The 18921-nt window shown below is 38.0% G+C and overlaps 1 protein-coding gene across 1 annotated transcript in view; it reads left to right on the top strand.

Moving 5' to 3' along the window:
* The window catches only part of serinc5 (serine incorporator 5), a 32343-nt gene extending 13425 nt beyond the window's left edge, over positions 1 to 18918 (top strand). The window contains exons 2-12 of the mRNA XM_041786937.1: positions 6442 to 6609; positions 9339 to 9517; positions 10050 to 10132; positions 10721 to 10814; positions 11392 to 11603; positions 11831 to 11923; positions 14876 to 15002; positions 15501 to 15570; positions 15762 to 15798; positions 16296 to 16440; positions 17116 to 18918. Coding sequence (XP_041642871.1) covers positions 6442 to 6609; positions 9339 to 9517; positions 10050 to 10132; positions 10721 to 10814; positions 11392 to 11603; positions 11831 to 11923; positions 14876 to 15002; positions 15501 to 15570; positions 15762 to 15798; positions 16296 to 16440; positions 17116 to 17260 — 1353 coding nt within the window. The 3' untranslated portion in view covers positions 17261 to 18918. The remainder of the gene's footprint in view (positions 1 to 6441; positions 6610 to 9338; positions 9518 to 10049; positions 10133 to 10720; positions 10815 to 11391; positions 11604 to 11830; positions 11924 to 14875; positions 15003 to 15500; positions 15571 to 15761; positions 15799 to 16295; positions 16441 to 17115) is intronic.
* Positions 18919 to 18921: the final 3 nt, after the last annotated feature.

The raw sequence follows: 18921 nt of genomic DNA, 5'->3' as shown, positions 1-18921 counted from the left end.
ATTACAACTTTTACAGGATTTTGACAGCTAAAGCTCTAGCAGGGTGAAAATATGCAATAGAACCAGACATTAGAGCAGTGGTTCACAACTGATGGGTCAGGACCCAAGTTTGTGGGGCCCTTTTCAGAGGGTTGTGAATGTGTGCCTGGGAAAAAAATTGTGCCAAAAACTCTGTAGAGCTCTTTAAAAACATGCTTGTTTTCCTCTGCCTCACTGTTTTGTCACATTTTGGTAGTATGTGTGGCCCAAACTGGGACTTTTTTCATTAAATAAATTGGATTGGTTGAAAAATCTCTGAAATTTGGGTCACAGTTCCTTAGTAAGGAGTAGACGTTGGGTCCTGAGTCTTGACCAGCTGAGAATACTGCAATAGAGAATGTAACATTTTCTTCTATAATGGCTTCGGTCTTAAAAAAAACATCATTAAAATATGCTTCCTGTAACCTCTAAACAGTTTGTAGCCAGAAACACCAGTCATTTGTGAACAGTTTTAATTGGATAACTTATTTTGTTTGCATGAGAGGGACAGATTTGTTGTTTTCTTATGTCTCTAGGAGCTGGTTGGACAGGCTTTTGCATTGGCACATGCATTCTTAACAGCTGAGTGTGGGAGCGAATACCTTCACTTTGTCACTACACATGACAAAACCTGTTGATAAAACAAGTGTAACACAACATGTGGCACAGTAATCATTTAATCTAGATTACTTTGTTTTCATGATTGTGGTTGGAAAAGATAATAATTGAATTGATACTTGATTAGAACATTGTCTTACACTAGTCACAGGTAAAAAAGATAACTTTTAATTTTGAAATAACAGTTGTGTATTTCATAAAGAGGAGACACTTAAATCCATAGCCTTAGAGAGTATGTAGTTCATAATTGATGCCTGTTAAGTTTTACCAGTTGTGCTATCTTACTCTTTCTGTCCACACTATGTTCTTGGGGGATTTTCATGCTGAAAGTGAGATCCTTCCCTTATTACTCCTTTGAGGTTCCTCCTTTTTTCCTTTCAGGGTTGTCTGGAGTTTCCCTCAACTGTTTTAGTGTCAGTACTCCTACTGTATTTCTCCTTTTCAAATATGTGACAGTGAAGCGTCTAAATTCAAATTATTCTTGTTTTGATGTTTTACTGATCTAATGGAGTTTAAACCCTCACTCTAACCCAAAATATTGTTTGAACTGTCTTTTTCTTCATTCTCATCATTGTGATACAGTTGGCACTGTTTCATGTATCCATTACATGGAATTCAGACATGGAATCTGGCCAATCCATCTGCTTTGCAAGGTTTTGGTTTTAATGTGTTGCTTGACACGAACAAGGGTAACATGAATGGAAGGTGATTGGCTAAAGAATAGACAGAGCAGTAACAAATTAATGTGAGATGAAGTGTGAGATGAATTTGACATTAAAAAGTAGCGCTGGACAATTATGGCAAAAACAATAATCACAATTATTTTGATTGATATTGAAATCACGATTAATAAACATGATTATTCATTGATTTCAGAATTTGAGTATTTATTGAACCACAACTTAAAAGAGCAATCAAAAATAAATTAGTGACAAGTAAAATAATAACAATACATTAAATAATAGCAATAAAAAACAACAAATAAAAATAAATATACAATCTACATGCACTCCTGTAAAACTTGCAAAATTTGTAACATGCAAGAAACACTAATAACACAACCAAAAACACAACCCAAAATTACTCTTTGAAGCACACATTAATCGTTTTTCTTCAATTATAATGTCTTTTTGATCATGAGAAGCCAAAATTGAAATCACGATCAAAATTCAATTAATTGTCCAGCCCTATTAAATAGTGAATGGATGCATTAATCTTCTCTCAGAGTCCCGGTAAAGTGAAATCCAAACTTTGTGTCTTAACACATTAGACATGTTGGAATAAGGTTGCTTTAACCCTTTACCTACTGAGTCTAAAAATGGCAATTTGGACATATTTTGTTATTATGGCTGTAAAATAGTCAGGAAATGCCCTAAGTCTGAGAGCTTTGGTCCCTTTTCCCAGGAGTACTTGAACTTGACTTTTCAACATCTGGTTAATGATTATTGCACATTAGGGTAAGCGTTCCCATTAAGCCCAGGCACCATTTAAGCCCACTTGCAACTTTGAAGTCAATGTAAAAAAATAGGGGCCTGTCTAATGCTATACAATATTTTGTCCAATCACACAATTTCTTAATTATACATCAGTTTTTGTTTGGCACAATCACATTTGTCGATACTGAAAAAGGCTCGCCTACATTGTGCAATCTCAAGGAGGCTCAGATAAAGCCGCCTCAAAACTTTGGTGTTTTGGGACCCCTCAGAAAGAACCTCTTTTTTTTTTAACTATTTTCAGCCACGGACTTGTTAAGTACATTCATATTATGTAATTTGAGTGATTATTGGTTTGTTATTTGTGTATAAACAAAGAGTTTTTTGTCATTTCTTACCATTTAGTTTTATGTGAAAAGATGAATCATGCTAGCTAGCGTAGCAAGCAAATCACTAGTCAATACATGTAGCCCTACTGATAGATACACTGCTTAAGGATTAAAAATGATAAGTACACAAACTAAGTGTTTTCTGATTCATTTAACATAAATCTTCAAATTAAGACACAAAAAGTGTTTTGGTGGGTGAAATATTTTCAAAAAATGTCTTTTTCCAAGGTGGGCTTAAATGGTACAGTGACCCAAAAAAATAAACCCCAGCTAGTGTAAGCTAACTTTGAACAAGAATTCCTTGATAATTTAGAAAGTTTAGCAAAAGAGGGATAACTGTGATGGCAAGTTTTACAGCATATTTAGGCTACAGGCATTTCTTTATACATTTGTTTAATTTTGGTTAGAACATGTTATTTTTATTTCCCTGGTAGTCACTGTAGAACCATTTAAGCCCAGTGTGTTCAGTTTAAGCCCATCTTATGTGTTTCACTAGGAAATAATGACATTTTGAGGTTTGATAGCTTTTCACTGTAATCCTGTGTTGGATGTTGTTATACCTCACTAACTTCATTAACACGAGTACATCACAGATCACACACTGCCCAGAAGAATTTTTATGTCAGTTAATTTTGCATAATAATTTGTTTACAGTGAGGAAAGTGCCAACAAAAAGGAAGAATCACAGCAACTTTCCTAAAATCATCATTATCACAAGCCAAACATTAAATCCATGTTCAGTAAGATATTGTTGATGCACTGTAATGTCATTTAATACTTTTAAAAACAAATACATTTTTTTTATTTTGTCAATATTGAATCAAATTTTGTCAATATTAAATAAAATGTTCAATGAAGTGTTAAATACTGAAGCCAATGAAAATTAGTTTTAGGCCTACTTAGTCTTGTTTGTGGTGGTCTGTTGTTACAAGTCAAACATTAAATCCAAGTTCAAAAAATCAATTGTGTTTAACATGTATGACATGTTACTGAATTAATATGTGTTTGCTACCTACAAAATAAAATAAATGTTTAAATTTCTGTCAATAAATGTGGTTGTGGGCTTATTTGGAACACACGTGGGCTTAAATGGTACTTAGGTACCAATTATGCCCATGCCAGACTTTTGACTTTATTCATAAAATTTCTTTAATTTTTTTCTTCAAAATATGCATTAGTAAATAAATATACTTTCAAATAAGAGATTAATCCTTCATTTTAACAAATGATCATGTTTATAAACCATCTTAGTATCTATGAAAAATACGTGAACTTAGATTTTGGTGGGCTTAATGGCTACACTTACCCTATATGGAATTGTCAGCAGTTTAAAAGAAGAAAAACACAAAAATGGATTTGTTTTTCATGGCTTTTATGAGAAGAAATTTTGTTATTGCTCATGAAGTTTTGATTTGACATTTGAAATGTGAACCTATACATGTTTAGAACAATCACCAGTCATTTTTGAGTCTAGGACTCTGGGTGTGCAAAACACAGTGCAAAAGATAACTATATACATAGGCGAAAATTAGCGCAAATAAAGGTGGAAAAATGCATTCTCAACATTCTAAAGTAACATATTGTTATTGCACATGACAGACACGCACAAATGCCACTATCTAACACTATTTTATGAAAACAAAACACCACTCTTGCTTGCTTTCCTTTTACTCTCTTCCTTCACTCTCCTTTCTCACTCATCTTCTGCCAAAGCTGCTGTTTTTGCGATGCTGTTCGACATTACCGTAATATATATACCACACATCGTATATTGCCAGAAAGCACAGGTTCTCAGATCTCGTCAGAGTTGGAATTTTTTAGATTGAGCAAACTTTTGAGGAGTTACAGTGTTGAGAATCTGTGTATCAGTCTCGCAATACTTCTGGTGTTTTACTATTGTGTTTTGCTATTAATGCCCACGTCTTATGGTTGCAAATACTGTAATGAACCATATATGTGCGCATGCCCACAATTCTCAGCTTTCCAACACAGTTGGAATTTTTCTGATCGGACAAACTTTGACAGAGTTACGGTAATAATACTCTGGACATATAAAACGCAGCGCCGGCACTGGGTCAGTAGGTAAAGGGTTAAACATGTGAAAACACTGAGATCTTTCCTGGCTTGGTTTAATTTGAGCGCGTATTCATACCGTATCTGTTTGTTATGGGCCTCTCGGTATGGTACAGATGTGTACCGAATGAATTCATGTTGACCAAAGCTCATACACAGATGGAAAACTAGAGAACAACCCACTGTCCCACTGTCCTGGCAACCACAAAACCACAGCAAATGCCAGCAACAGCCTGAACAATCCCAGATAAAAGTGTCCTGTTTAGGAACACTTTGTTTCCCAGTAAAATACAACAGTACCCAACAGTAGTGCTGACATTATTCAGCAGTGTTGCTGACAGCACATTGTCCAGCAGATCAATCAAAGCATTTGAAAAGGCACCACTCAAACAAGAACGACACTGTAACGAGGAGGAACAACAAGAAGTCTCACCAGCTGGTTATGAATTTCCCATGATTTAAGATCTTTTTATTATAACACTGGTGCTCTGGTTTTGTGAATCAAATTAATTCTACCTTCAACTGTCAGCCTCGGAGGAGGGGGAGAGGGGGCTCCATCATGTCTGCAGCTGCGTCATAGGTAAAGTTATCCTCAGATTTCACACGGCTCTAACCTCTTTATCACCCAAGATGGGCTGTGAAAAGTTATCCCAAACTTGTAGTAGGTCCCATTGGTTAAAAAAGTAATCCAGTCCTGAAGTCCATGCTGAAATCAGCAGGATAGATGCTAATTAGCATACTTAAAAAGCTAACTTTGTTGTATGATGTGTTCACGTTGGCTGGGAAATTTTAGTGTTTAAAGAATGGGTATAAATATGTCAATATATCAATTAAAATAACCTAGTAATTCAAAAATATATTTATTTATTAATATTTTTTATCAATTGAAGACCTTTTGGAAGGAGGTTGCAGCATTATTAATAATTTACATTTAAATTTATTCAGCCTAATCATTTCAATACAATGAAAAAAGAAATCTTGCTATTTATTCACTTTAATTACCGTACCAAAAACGTACCAAACCGTGACTTCAAAACCGAGCTATGTACAGAACTGAAATTTTTCTGTACCCTTACACCCCTATAGCACTGCAAATATAGTAGCCTTTGACAACCCTGTTCTTGATGGAGAATTAACCAGCCCCCCAATGCTACAACAATATCAAATCCTAAAGCAGCTTATCCCAATCTAGTCTGTTGTTAGCTGATGTCACTGGCTTCATTGAAAGTTAACAGTAAATTATATGCTGTGTTTTTGTTCATTGTGTAAATTTCCCAAATCTATCAGCCACAGTGGCCTAAGGGTCATTAAACGCATCATAACAGAGTTTTGTACCAAACAGTACATTTAACTTCTGTCTCTGCTCTGGCACAGAGCTAGGCAGCTGCACTCAGACCAGAAGCTTTTTTTCGATTTTGAGAGGGTTGTATTTCTTGTGAGTAGGTGTGGCTTCAGCTCATTCTGCCGACATGGCCAAACCATCCTGGAGCAGATTTTGCTTAATTTTTATAAATTTAGAGATTTTTTCATTACTGAAATTTGGCCTGGTGGTTCATAACACAGTTAGCTTGTCATATAACAAACCTAAGATAAAGATTTTTTTATTGCTTCACAGGGACTTTAACCTTAAGGTTGCTTGTTATTGTCACGTAATCACATATCCTGATGTAGTGTTATGTTGCAGTGAATCAGATATTCCAGAATCACTATATTGTGATGTTGTTCTTATCATAGACCTTGTATTGTGTTTTATATGGTAAACAGTGGTGTCATGAGCCCATCCCATCCCATCTCTATCCCTTATTATATCTGTATCAGACAGCTCATAACAGTAAGCAAAGTTGTCAAAATGCTGTAGTAATGATTTTCCCTGTCTTCCTCTCTTTTTCCTCTCCTTTTTTTGTGTCCAGCTGGCTTGTTGCTGTGGCTCAGCAGCCTGCTCTTGCTGCTGTAACTGCTGCCCCAAGATTAAACAGTCCACTGGGACCCGAATCATGTACGCTCTCTACTTCCTGCTGGTCACTATCGTCTGTGTCATCATGATGTCCCCCACTGTGGAGGGCCACCTGAAAGAACTTGTAAGTACAAACACAGATAGCAGAACCCAAGCTTGAATGTATTTTCAAAAGTTTTGTAAGTGTATAATTTACGAGTATATTTAGATACATAATTGAAGAGTTTGTATTGTACAGCTAAATGTAAGAGAGAAAGGAGGTTGGGTGGAATAAACACAGGAAATGAAAATCTCATCTGAACTCTTTAAGAGCTTCTTTTAAATGTTAGTGAGTCAATGTGTTCAGAGACTCAATGCTAAAAGCCTCTAATAGATAAGAGCTTTCATACCACAGTGAAACAGACTAATGATGAATAGTAAGAAGATCTAATCAGGTTTATTCAGATCAAGATTTCCTGTGCTAGACTTGTCAGTATCAAAGGAATGAGCACAACAAGTTTTCCAAAGTATTTCTCCAAAAAATTAAAAAACATAAATCTTTTAAGATACTCTGTTCATGTATTACTTGTAGTGGTTTCAAAAGAGTTGGCAGATATTCAGCGTAACCCTCATGAACATCCACCTTATCATCCAAATTTGGCTTTTCATTTCTGTCTTTTCATTCTTTGGTGAAGACTGCAATAGAGGCGAGAGGGGCATATCGATTCTCTGCAAAGTAACGCATGGGAGTTTGCGCTCTGTTTGAACTTGAGGAATGGCATTGCTCTGCTATACAACTCTGAGCACTGACTGTTAATAACTAGCTGCTAAATGAAGACAAAAGGTAATTAGTGATATCTAAATTATCTCATTATCAAGTGTGCAAGGTTTGCCTATGCACATGAAAGAATGGTGTGCCATTAGCTAGCTGAGCGCTGTTATAATCACCCACAAACTGGAGCAGAGCTGAAAAAGGGCGAAACAAACTGCACTGTACCTGTAGGTCAAACTCGCTCCACACATTTATGTTGAAATTTGGTGTTGTCTTTTTGGGTGAGTCAACGCTTGTTTTTTTTTTCTTTCTGCTATAAACAGAGCAAACTTTCCAAGAGATGCCGGTGTTTCCTTGTCAATGCCAAAAGGCAAAATTAAAGATTTATATCATTGCTATGGGCAAAGCAGACAGCCCACGTCTTTACCTGCAGATCTCCTGTGTATCTCCACAGTGGTAAGGCCAGACTCTGGGAGGCAGGAGTTCAGCCTGTGAGCTTTTTTGTTTTTAACCGCCCACCTTTCCTCTGAGGCTGGGAAAGGATACACAGGAGGCCTGCTGCTCTCTCCCTCTTGATCTTTACTACTTTCATGTGTTTCCCTCCATGTTGCCTCTTTGATGCATCATAATGCAGGATTATCAGCCTGACTTTTTCTGTTGCTGTTTCTGAGTAAATCCTATTCAAATAGAAGTTTTCCGTGGAGGTTACCTTTATCATGTAGGTGAGTCAGACTGCAGACATAAGTGTCAGCAAGTGGCACAGGTTATCAGAGATGATGTCCCTGACACATCACCCTCATATCCCTTTGTCTTGATTTGTATTAATAACTGAATATCTGAGCTTGAGAAGTGATTCTGCTGTTATGAGGTACATTTACACTGCAGATGTTTACAGTAGAGGCTCATGAAGACAGAGATATTTTCCCTCCAATCTTCCTGTGCTATTTTTCTCCTTTCTCCCTGTCTTTGTCTTCTGTGAATGGGGTCCCACTGTGTGTCTCCTTGTGGGAAGAGAATCTTGTAGAAGGCTCTTCCAGGCACAAAATGGCCTATGATAGCCCAAAGCATAACCTGCTGAGTTACACACACAAATATACAAATGAACACGAATACTGTCAGGGACACACTGATCGCAGCGGGAAGTCCCAGCCATTGTACGTATGAAAGTGCTGCTCTTTTCTTCCGAGAGTTACAGCTGTCTGAAACAGCTGGGCCCTTTTCCCTCCCAATCACAACACCATGGACATGCTAATATGGTCCTCAATATGAGACAAAAGCTCCAAAACGGGCCTTTTACGCGATGCCGTGATCTGTCTCTGGACTGTGCTGCACGCTGAGGTGATAACAGCTTAATCCTCACTGTCTCACCCAACTTCAACAACTTAAATGCTCAAGACCCACAGCAAGCAAAACCATTCTGGACATTTTTGATCTGAAAAAAAGATCTTCAGTTCTTGTAAAAGAGTCTTTTATTTAGAAAAATTAAGTCCTGTATTTGACTTTAAATTCACATCCCTACAGTCCACAGCAGACGGCAGATACTTTATCCTACATTCTATGATTATCATTTCAAAGACTGTCTCTTCTGTTGGCAATGAGCCACTGAAGCACTTCCAATTTCCTTTTGGAGGCAACAACAAAGTCCTGCTCCACTTTACTGACTAGGACTTTGCTTTTCTTCTTTTTACAGTTCTCTGTGGGTAAACTACAATTTCTAGGAATGCATTTTCAGATGGATAGCCCAATCTTTTTTGAGGTCTTTCTCACTCCACCCATTCCCTGTGACTTGCTGACAAGAGGCGGTAAATTTATTCATGTGTGTCTTTTGTTTGTGTACACTGACAGTTGGTTGTAAGGCCCCTCTAACAGCCTGTAGAGAACAAGGAATGAAAGAGGGCTTCATGGAAAGAAAGAGGGGTTGTTGTTGCTGCCTGTTCTCTCTTTCTCCTGCTTTAGAGGCGTGACACTCCGACTCAGAATAGCAGCTATCTGGCCTTTTCTGTAAGGCCGCACTTCAGGCAAACATGAGCAGAGCTGTGGGTTTCTTCACTGTCATAATGATCTAATTAAAGTATTTGGGTTTTGTGATTTTTGTCTTTCAGATCCCCTTCTACAGTGCAATGTGCGAGAAGTTGAATGCAGGGGAGAACTGCAAAACTTTGGTTGGCTACTCTGCCGTCTACAAGGTGTGCTTCGGCATGTCCTGCTTCTTCTTTCTCTTTTGTCTCTTCACAATAAAAGTCAACACCAGCAAAGGCTGCAGGGCAGCCGTGCATAATGGGTAAGATTACATTGTTCCTTTTTCTTTTGCTCTTAATATGCCTTATATATTATATAGAGTATAACCAGAGTTGAACCTGGGCCATCTGTAAACCACTAGGCCATCTTTGACCCCTTTCTGTCTACCTTTGACCTTGCACGTTATAAACAACTAACATTTGTCTATAATACCTGTCAGGAACAATTCAGCTGTAGTCTCTGTGTCTATGAGTACAAAGACAAGAGCCAAACAAACACTGGAACACTTTACTGAAAGGGATTTTCACTACAGTTGACAAGGGTTAGTTTAATGTAGAATAAACAGTAAAAGTCACAAAATAGATATTGCCATCAAATAACATGAAATGTTTAGGACTCCGTTTGATGTTTATTAACAGACACACCTTTTCTCTTCATTGATGCATGGAAATTAGGATCAAGCAAGTCTGGGTTTTCTGTCATGTTTTACAGTTTTATCATGTCTTTATTTCTGGTGTATGAATTTAACTTATTTCCTGTATAATCTTTATCACAATTGCTGCCTTTAATTGCAGGTTCTGGTTGCTGAAGTTTATCGTTCTGGTGGCGTGCTGTGCTGGAGGCTTCTTCATCCCAAATGAGGAAACCTTTCTTGAAGGTAAGAGTAAAAGCCCCAACAATAGACATATTTTTAAAGCTGATATTCATAAAGTATTTTTGCTTGGTGACATTAATCGATCATAAGCCCCTTACACATTGTGATTCTGCAACTGCACCACAACAAAGTTCCGCAGTCAATGGTGTTATATTAGTTTCCCAGTGGGTTGTTTCACAAAAAGCGCAACATGTAAACACATACTTAGCATGACCTTCACATATACTAAACACAAAGTGCTGTTCTGCTGTCACCTCTGACTCTACACACTGTGACTGTCTTTTCCCAATACACCTCTTTTACTGCTTCCAGTGACGGCTTTGTATGTAACACACTGTAGTTGTAACAGTTTCATAAATATTCTGCCTTCACCGGGCAATATGTAAGCCATTGTTAATATAATCATCCAATATTACAGTTTCATTTTTCGGGGTAACTCAAATCTCTTAGGGAGCATCTATCTTATCATAAAAAAACCTAGCCCTAGTGTTGTAAGACCCTTGCCAGAGCAATTGTGCGATGAGAGGACAGAATTTTTTTGTCTTGGTGAGGCAATGGGGTTTGACCCTCTCCCTTTGTTCACTTCCACAGTGTGGCGCTATGTAGGAGCAGCCTGTGGGTCCCTCTTCCTGCTGATCCAGCTCATGCTGCTGGTGGAGTTTGCCCACAGATGGAACACTAACTGGTTAGCACTATGTATCTACTCTCTTCCTCCATTGTTCATTGAATCAGAATCATGCTCACTTACACTTAAAAAACAGGACTGTCTTGTTAATAGGAGCAGTGTGAAGGTTGGAACATAATCTCTTCTTGAGTGATTAGTATGGAACAAAAAATGTGTTATGATTCTGGGGGTGGAGGGTTGACTTGGCAGCCGCCTGACTGTGAAGACTCACAGGATGCACATAGTTTTGGAGTTTCCTCCTCCCTTTAACATACCACAGCACTTTGGTTGACATTCTCCAATTTTATTGAGTTTTTGTTCAAATCTCATGTTTAAAGACCAAGTGGAACTGATGTATTTGCACTTAAACAGCCATAAACTTGTCTTCTTGTTTCCTGAGGGTGCTGAAATAACTCACTAAACACAACTTTCTCTCTCTTTGAATTTTTCTTTAGGACAGTATATCCTGAGTCAGTTTTCTTTGCTTTTTCCCTTGTTCACTTGATCTTTATTACTTACTTAATTTCCTTTACCCTAGTTCATATTGGTTTTTTTTTCTTTCTTTTTTTCTCCCTCTCTTTTCTCTTCCTGTCTACAGGAGCTCAGGAGTGAAGTACAATCGTCTGTGGTATGGAGCTTTGGCATTTGTAACTCTGATGCTGTTCACCATTGCCGTAGGAGCTATAGTCTTTATGGGTGTGTATTACACCCATTCCCAGGCATGTTTACTCAACAAGATCTTCCTGGGCATCAACGGCAGCCTGTGTCTCATTGTCTCCCTGCTGGCCATCTCCCCATGCATACAGAAACGTGAGTACCCATCATCTTATTTTAACTTTTTCATGTGAAGTAGAAGCATTTGCTTTTTTATACTACAAAAAGTGACTAATCTTTGAGAGAAAACTACAGATTACAAAATGTTACAGCCAACTCAACCATGTTATTTTATAAAATAATGATAATTACAGCCTACAGTATTTCTTAAACTACCTATGTGACTGATATTAAATCCTGCGATTATATTTGTGTCCCTGCAGTGCAGCCCACATCAGGCCTGCTGCAGCCTGGAGTCATCAGTGTGTACGTCATGTACCTTACCTTCTCAGCTTTCTCCAGCAAACCAAAAGAGAGTGAGTAAGAACAGAAATCCATAGTTATCATCAGCCATAATCAACAGGTGTATTTCTTGCAATGAGTCATGGTAAAGCTTACTAAAGCTGCTGAAGAAAACCTTTTCAGACAAAATACTGTAGATGATTGTCACAAAGATGTTTTGACACCGTTTTAATCAAAGGCAAGAAAGAAAAAAATATTAATACTTTTTTTGAAATTAACAAGTTTTCATGATTGAAGTTTGAGTGGAACAACACTGGTATGGGTTGGTAGTGAATGAGCAATGTCTGGTGCATTAGAGAAAATGACAAACTAATAAGACACATTTATTGCTTGGGAAGTGTTTTTTCAGTGGCCCATTATTTATTCCTATCCAGTGTTTACTAGTGTGTGATTGCTTATTTTCATAAGCATACTACTCATCATACAGTGTTAAAATAAGCAGACAACAGTTTGACTGTTTCATCAAATTCAAGAGAGTACAGATTTTTTATTCAATGACTTATGTCAATAAGTATTGGCTATTTTTCCATCTTGTATGAATTTATGACAACTTTGTTGTTATTTTGTTCTTGATAGCATGCAAGTAAACATATGAATACAGATTTTCAAGTAGAAATGAAAATGTCATTAGCTGACAAATTCACTTTTTTGTAAGATAAATACTAAATAATGCACACTTCTACCAATACAAAGGAGTGGGGCCTTGCTAAGAAAAATCATAAGCATTTCTTTAATAAATTAATAATCATTTGATTTGTTAATTAAGGTTTACACAGAGTAAATTTTAGTTAATGACAGAAATGACCTCCAAAGACTCTTATTCAGCTAAACTGTGCCTCAGTTTCCACAGTGTTTTTTAAAAAATATACCGTAAAACTTCGAATCAAGCTCCTCCTTATTTAAGGCACTTCCGCTAGCCTGGGCCTGTATTCACTAATATTATGAGAATCCTCTCAGAGAGCTCCTAACTTAATATACAAGTCTCTAGTAAGAAGTCATAGCATAGGAGTAATTTAGGAACAGTGTCAGATTAACTCTGAGCAATCTTAGTGAGTAGGCGTGATAAACCCCGCAACTATTTTTGCCACATTGCCACATGTGATTGATTGATCTAAAGAAAGGGGAAAAACTTGTGCAGCCGCCTCATCTTGTGCTGAGTTAGATTGCCAAATTTGAGACTTGAATGAATGAGGGGATGCACCAGTGGAGTTCAACACACACCGTGCATGCCTTACTTTGCACCAAAGAAAGTCAAAGATGGGCTGAAATGTGTGCATTAATAATTTTGGTTTGTTCAGCCCACTATGATTCAATAAGGATGTTCTCCATTCACTGTTTGCAGAATATGTCCCCATCCCCTCTGCTCAAGAAACTCTGAAGACTTTATAAAGTTCTCCTTAATTTTTCACGTAAAGGGTTCTCTTAGGGGGGCATTCACACTTTGGCGTTGATATGGGGGAAGCACAAACTTCCCCTCCTCAGTCCCACTGCTGGTCTACACACACATTGCTCCACACCAAAGAAGACCTGAGCACAGTTACCTCTTGCACGTTGGAATGCAACACACATGTGGCTTTGTTTACAACATGCACAGGCAGAGTCGGCACAATGGAAAAATACACAGAGTACATAACTAGATCTTACCTTTTGATTTATTTTGAGCTTATTGGTCAGATCCGGTCCAATAACACTCTCATTGAAATTATTACCCCGAAGAATGAACATATCAACTAGATGTCACACCCACGTTGTGTGCCTGTACTTGTACACATGTATGGGCAAGCATACCGTGCAGTGGCCCACCTCTTCAAATCTGACAGGGTTGAGGAAGTGTACAGTGCTTGAGCAAAGTACAGGGCACTCACACTAATTAAACAAACTGGACTTTGGAGATCAAACATGCTTGGGCACAGTACAGCTTTCCTAGTGTAAGTGTACCTTAGAGAGCTAAGATGCTCTGTGAATAATATCTGTCTTTACTAGTAACTGGCCTTAACTTTAAGAGGAAATTCTTGATTCTAAGTTATGATCTTTTAAGTTTCTCAGAATTTCATCACTAGGAGACTTCTTTGTACTGAGGAAGCTTTGTGAATACAGCCCCTGGTGTTGTTACATGTTTCACAAAGGCAGCCCAATCAATGCAGCAGACTGAGCTGTTGATTAAAGCAAAAGTGGTTCTCAACTGGTGGGTTGGGACCCAAAAGTGGGCTGCAGAGCAGTTTTCAGTGGGTCGTGACAAGGTGTCTGAAAACAAAAAATGGTGACAAAAGTCCTGAGGTCCTTATCGGACATGCATTGATACCTTTTTTACCCTGTTTTACTGTGAAATTTGGTAAATTTAAATGTTTGATCAGTATTTCAACTTATATACCTCCTTTTCCTGCAATAAATGGCTACTTTTCCCATGATAATGAAGTAATTTCACAAGTTCTCTGGAAAATTGGCAAAGATTGACACACAAAAATGATGGGGAAAGAGGGTATAAAATTTTTCATTTTTGTCCTTTTTTTTAATATCAGGTGTTTTGACCCAATCATGCTCCAAACTGCAACATATTCAATTAACTTAACGTGTTGTTGAAACCGAGTTGGAAACTTGGGTCGCGATCTGTCGTGAGACAGACTGGTGGGTCCTGAGGCTGGACCAGTTGAGAATCACTGTTTTAAAGCATCAAATTGGTGATTTGATATTTAATCATTCTATTGATATCAACAGTGGTGAATATAACTCAATGAATAATATAAACATCCTCCTCATCAAAAGCATTTTAGTACACTACACCCAACTTATTCTTAAAACTTGTTGTACCATCTCTTCTTTTCACTCTTCTTCTCTCACCGCTGCTTACACTGTGCCAAAACACACAATCTCACTGCATCTTTCACAATGTCACTCACTACTGACAATACTCCCTCCACTTCCTTTATCACCTCATCCATCTCTGTCTTCACATTATTTCTGTCTAGTGGTGGAGATAAATGGTGTGAACACAACTGTGTGTGTTTTTCCCTTCAACTCCGGGCTGGAGAGCGACAAGAAGATTGTCACTGCCCTGGGAAGCATTATCCTGTTTGGCTGTATCCTTTACTCTTGGTAAGACACACAGACACACTCATCTCTTTCTTCCCCCTTGCTCTCATTTCAAGATTTCAAACATGTAATCCCAGTTTTCCTGTGAAATATGTCTATTGTGGTGTTTTATTATTGAGTTGAGTGATGATTTGAAGGCAACAGTCTGACCCCATTAACATCAAGTCAGCCATAAGCAATATGCAGCAAGAGATATGATTTTTTTTATCAGACAGTAGTGACAGGGACAGGATAGTTATGATTGGTTGTGACTCAGGAGAGACAGCGCATGATTGGCTGTGGCAAAGGTCTGGGTGTGAGAGTGGTGTTTTAACATTTGTTCACATGTGTTTTCCATCAAGTGGAGGCATCATGTCTCTTGTGGTTGTTCCTTGAAGAAGGGGGAATTAGACTGTGCAGCCATTTGAAACTGCAAATTATTGGAAAAACACACGGTAACTGTATTACAACCGTTCACTCCCCCCATCTGTCTTTATATCTCTTTTTCTGCCCTCTCTCCAGCCTGACATCCACCACCAGACGAAGCTCTGCAGCGCTCAGAGTGTGCAGGAACAGTGAGCCAGAGACTGAGGTAAACACACAAATATTCACAACACACTGGGTGTGTGGTTAATGAAATCTACAGAGCAGCTAAAAAGAGTAACAGGATGTAGAAACCCCACTGAACAGTTCTCCTCATTAGACATCCTTATCGAATAAATCAGATCAAACCCCAGAGACATAATGTGTGTGTCTATTTCTGTGTGTTCTTTTCTCCTGCAGAGAGCTCGCTGCTGTTTCTGTTTTGGAGATGACACAGGTAAGGAAAGTTTCCCCACCCCCACTCTACTATCACATATTGTTTTTCCCTCCTCCTCTCTCCCCCCTGCCTACCTACCCAGTTCAGTGTGTATGCATATGTCACCAGTCGCACACAGAGAGGCTGTGCTCATTCGTATTCCTCAGCCAGGCTGAGGATGGTGAGAAAGTATTGGTCAGCAAACACAGATGATGTCACTGTTACTAGGAGGTTAGTATGACACAGTGAAGCAGGGCCAGCAACTAAGTGGAAGTGTTGGAAAGCTGACACTGCCCCCTGCTGGACATAAAACACTAAATATCATCAGATATATCCATCAGATAAACAAAATGTCATTTCAAGTACACATCTTAGATTTTAAGGTGACATCTAATTGAAATGTATCAGTCTGAAATAACATCAATCATTTCTTTGACCACAGATGAAGTCATTGGTTTGGGTATTTTTAATCATTAACCATTTAATCACCCACATCTTCCTTCATAATTTATTTTCAGATGAGTACGATGAGGAGAAAACAGGTTCAGGCCAGAACGTGGTGTATGATGAGAGAGAGGGAACCATCTACAGCTACGCCTACTTCCATTTTGTCTTCTTCTTGGGTTCGCTCTACGTCATGATGACCATCACCAACTGGTTTAAGTAAGTAACTCTGATTTCTTTAGGCCATATTTTAGTTTGCACATGGTACACATGCATGCATATATAGTGGGCAGTCAGACTGAAGCTAAGAGTTAAACACAGTAATTAAGAAAAAGGTTCTCTCTCCATTTCTAGAGCTGTACTCACAAAAATTCTAAACTTAAAGAAGCTCTTAATGCATTAAACTGGCACAAAAAACAAGCCTGCAGACTGATACGTTTGTGGTCTTTGTCTGAGAATCCCTTGCAGCTTTTTTTATTATTTCCATCTTGAATCCCTGTATATAAACAATGCTTATTCAATAGCAAATTAATGGCAGTGCATGATAGTAGTGTACCTTTGACAAGAGGGGAAGAGTTGTCTTTAAATCCATGACTGAGCTTTATTGTAATTACACACACAGTACAGTATAGTCTGAAGGGCTGTCTCTTGTTTATATAGACAAACATAAATAGAATGAAAAAATTAGTTCAAAAATGTATACATAATGATGATAATGTTTACTAAATGTGCAAGTTGAATTCTCTTCTAGTTCTACTGCTGCGCTCGCTGCTTGTTTCTGCTCCTCTCCAGTGGCCAAAGGACTTAGTACTTGTTTAATTTAGCCCTGCTGTAAATTTAGATGGAAACTAAAAATCTGTCTTTCTGTCTTCTCTCTCTCTGCTTCTGTTACAGTTATCATAACCATGAGATTGAGAAGTTGTTGGATGGTAGCTGGTCTGTGTACTGGCTCAAGATGGTCTCCTGCTGGGTCTGTCTTGTGCTTTACATGTGGACCCTCGTCGCTCCCATGGTCTGCCCGAAGCGCTTCGAGGCCTAGGACTCAATCACCTCACTTGAGTCAGACAGCTCTGAGAATCACCAGATAGAAGCTCACGCTGAGCCAAGGGACCACCACAGCCCCCTTTTTGGTGAAACACAACCCAACACTACCCTCAGTGTTTGATATGGAGGATTATCTGTTGCCTTTTGTTTTATATTTTGTTTTGTTTTTTTTTGTTTTGTTTTTAATTTTTACAGTGTTAAGCTTTTAATACCTTGATGGTAATTTTGTTATCTTTTACTACTTTCTCCTGGGGTTTTGTATTACTTACACGTTTTGAAAATATAAAGCAACATGGAGTTTAGTTACATTTCTTAAACATGTGAAGCATCCTACACCCATTGATTCCTCGGTAATCTTGAAGTTTTTTGTATATGCGTGTCTTCTTTTTGTTTTTTTATATTTTAAATCTCAGCCAGACATTTCATTTCAGTTCTCTACCTTAGGACCATAAAGTTGTAGCAAAGTTGTGGGGCAAATTTATTTCAGGTTGTGGATGTTGGCAGAGAAATTGTATTTATTTGTGTGTCTCAAGTAATAAGGAATCATTTTGTGAATAGGTGTGGTGCAAATTGAAGTAGATTTGTCCCAGACTTTGGTAAAGAAATCATCTCTCAGGCTCAGATGTCAGCTGTACATGTTTATGCTTTGTTATGTTGCGCCCTTTTTAGACGTTTTCTATGCAACAGAACAAGCTTTTTCAATATTATGTTCACCCAATGTTGTGCAGTTTCTGGTTAGACCTCAGTGATTTCATGTTCCAGATTTTATGAGTGTTAGTGCTCCCTTTGAGCAGGATGTTTTCTTAGGAAAATCCATGTGTTCAACATTTCCTGTCATAATGGTTTTTATACGGGGCAGTGCTCTTTGAATCAACCTGCCTTACCGTAGAGTGACGTTAGTAAAGAGTCACTTCTCTGGATGACAGAGAATTCATTTGTTTGCCAAAGGGACATGTCGAAAGAAAAACATATTACGCTATACAAATGTTTGGGCAGTGGTCATGGAGAAAGCTATGATCATTTTGTTTTTGCATGCACACAGAGACTCTTAAATCAGATGTTTTTTGTACATTTCTAAAAGCTTTTGTGTCATTTCTGTTACTTGTCAGCTCATAAAGGCGGTCAGAATAAGGTAGCATGAGTGCTTCATCTTGAGTTATTCAACACTGGATGTTGAGTTTACTGCCAATTTAAAATACACACAATCCTTTACATGTTTGTTAGCTGTGTAACATTTTATTATTGTATAAAATACAAATTTTGCACTTCTGCAACTGCAAGCCGTTTGTTTTCATTTACTATTCAGTATGTTCTTATCTGATGGTATTGCTAACACGTTTTTTTAATATCTTTATGTACATTCAGGCTAAAGTTCTGTGATCTGTGGGAGTTGCAGATTTTGTAATTTGTCAAAATTTGTGTAAATAATTCTGCATTTTAACTATCTGTGAAAATGTAGAAGTAAAATGGTGCTCTGCAGCTTTGATACTGAGCTACAAAAAGTCCAAATCAGAAAGCAGGACTCCTGTGAGGCTGTGTGACTATGTAACTCACTGAAACTCTTTTTGACCAAGAAGTTTGGAATACAGAGATGTGGGTGCCATGCAGCTCAAAGTGTTCACACTCTGTCAATAAAACATACATTGAACTCCATGG

The sequence above is a fragment of the Cheilinus undulatus genome, linkage group 5 (assembly GCF_018320785.1).
Source record: "Cheilinus undulatus linkage group 5, ASM1832078v1, whole genome shotgun sequence".
NCBI lineage: Eukaryota > Metazoa > Chordata > Actinopteri > Labriformes > Labridae > Cheilinus > Cheilinus undulatus.
This window is presented reverse-complemented; position numbering and strand designations above follow the sequence as displayed.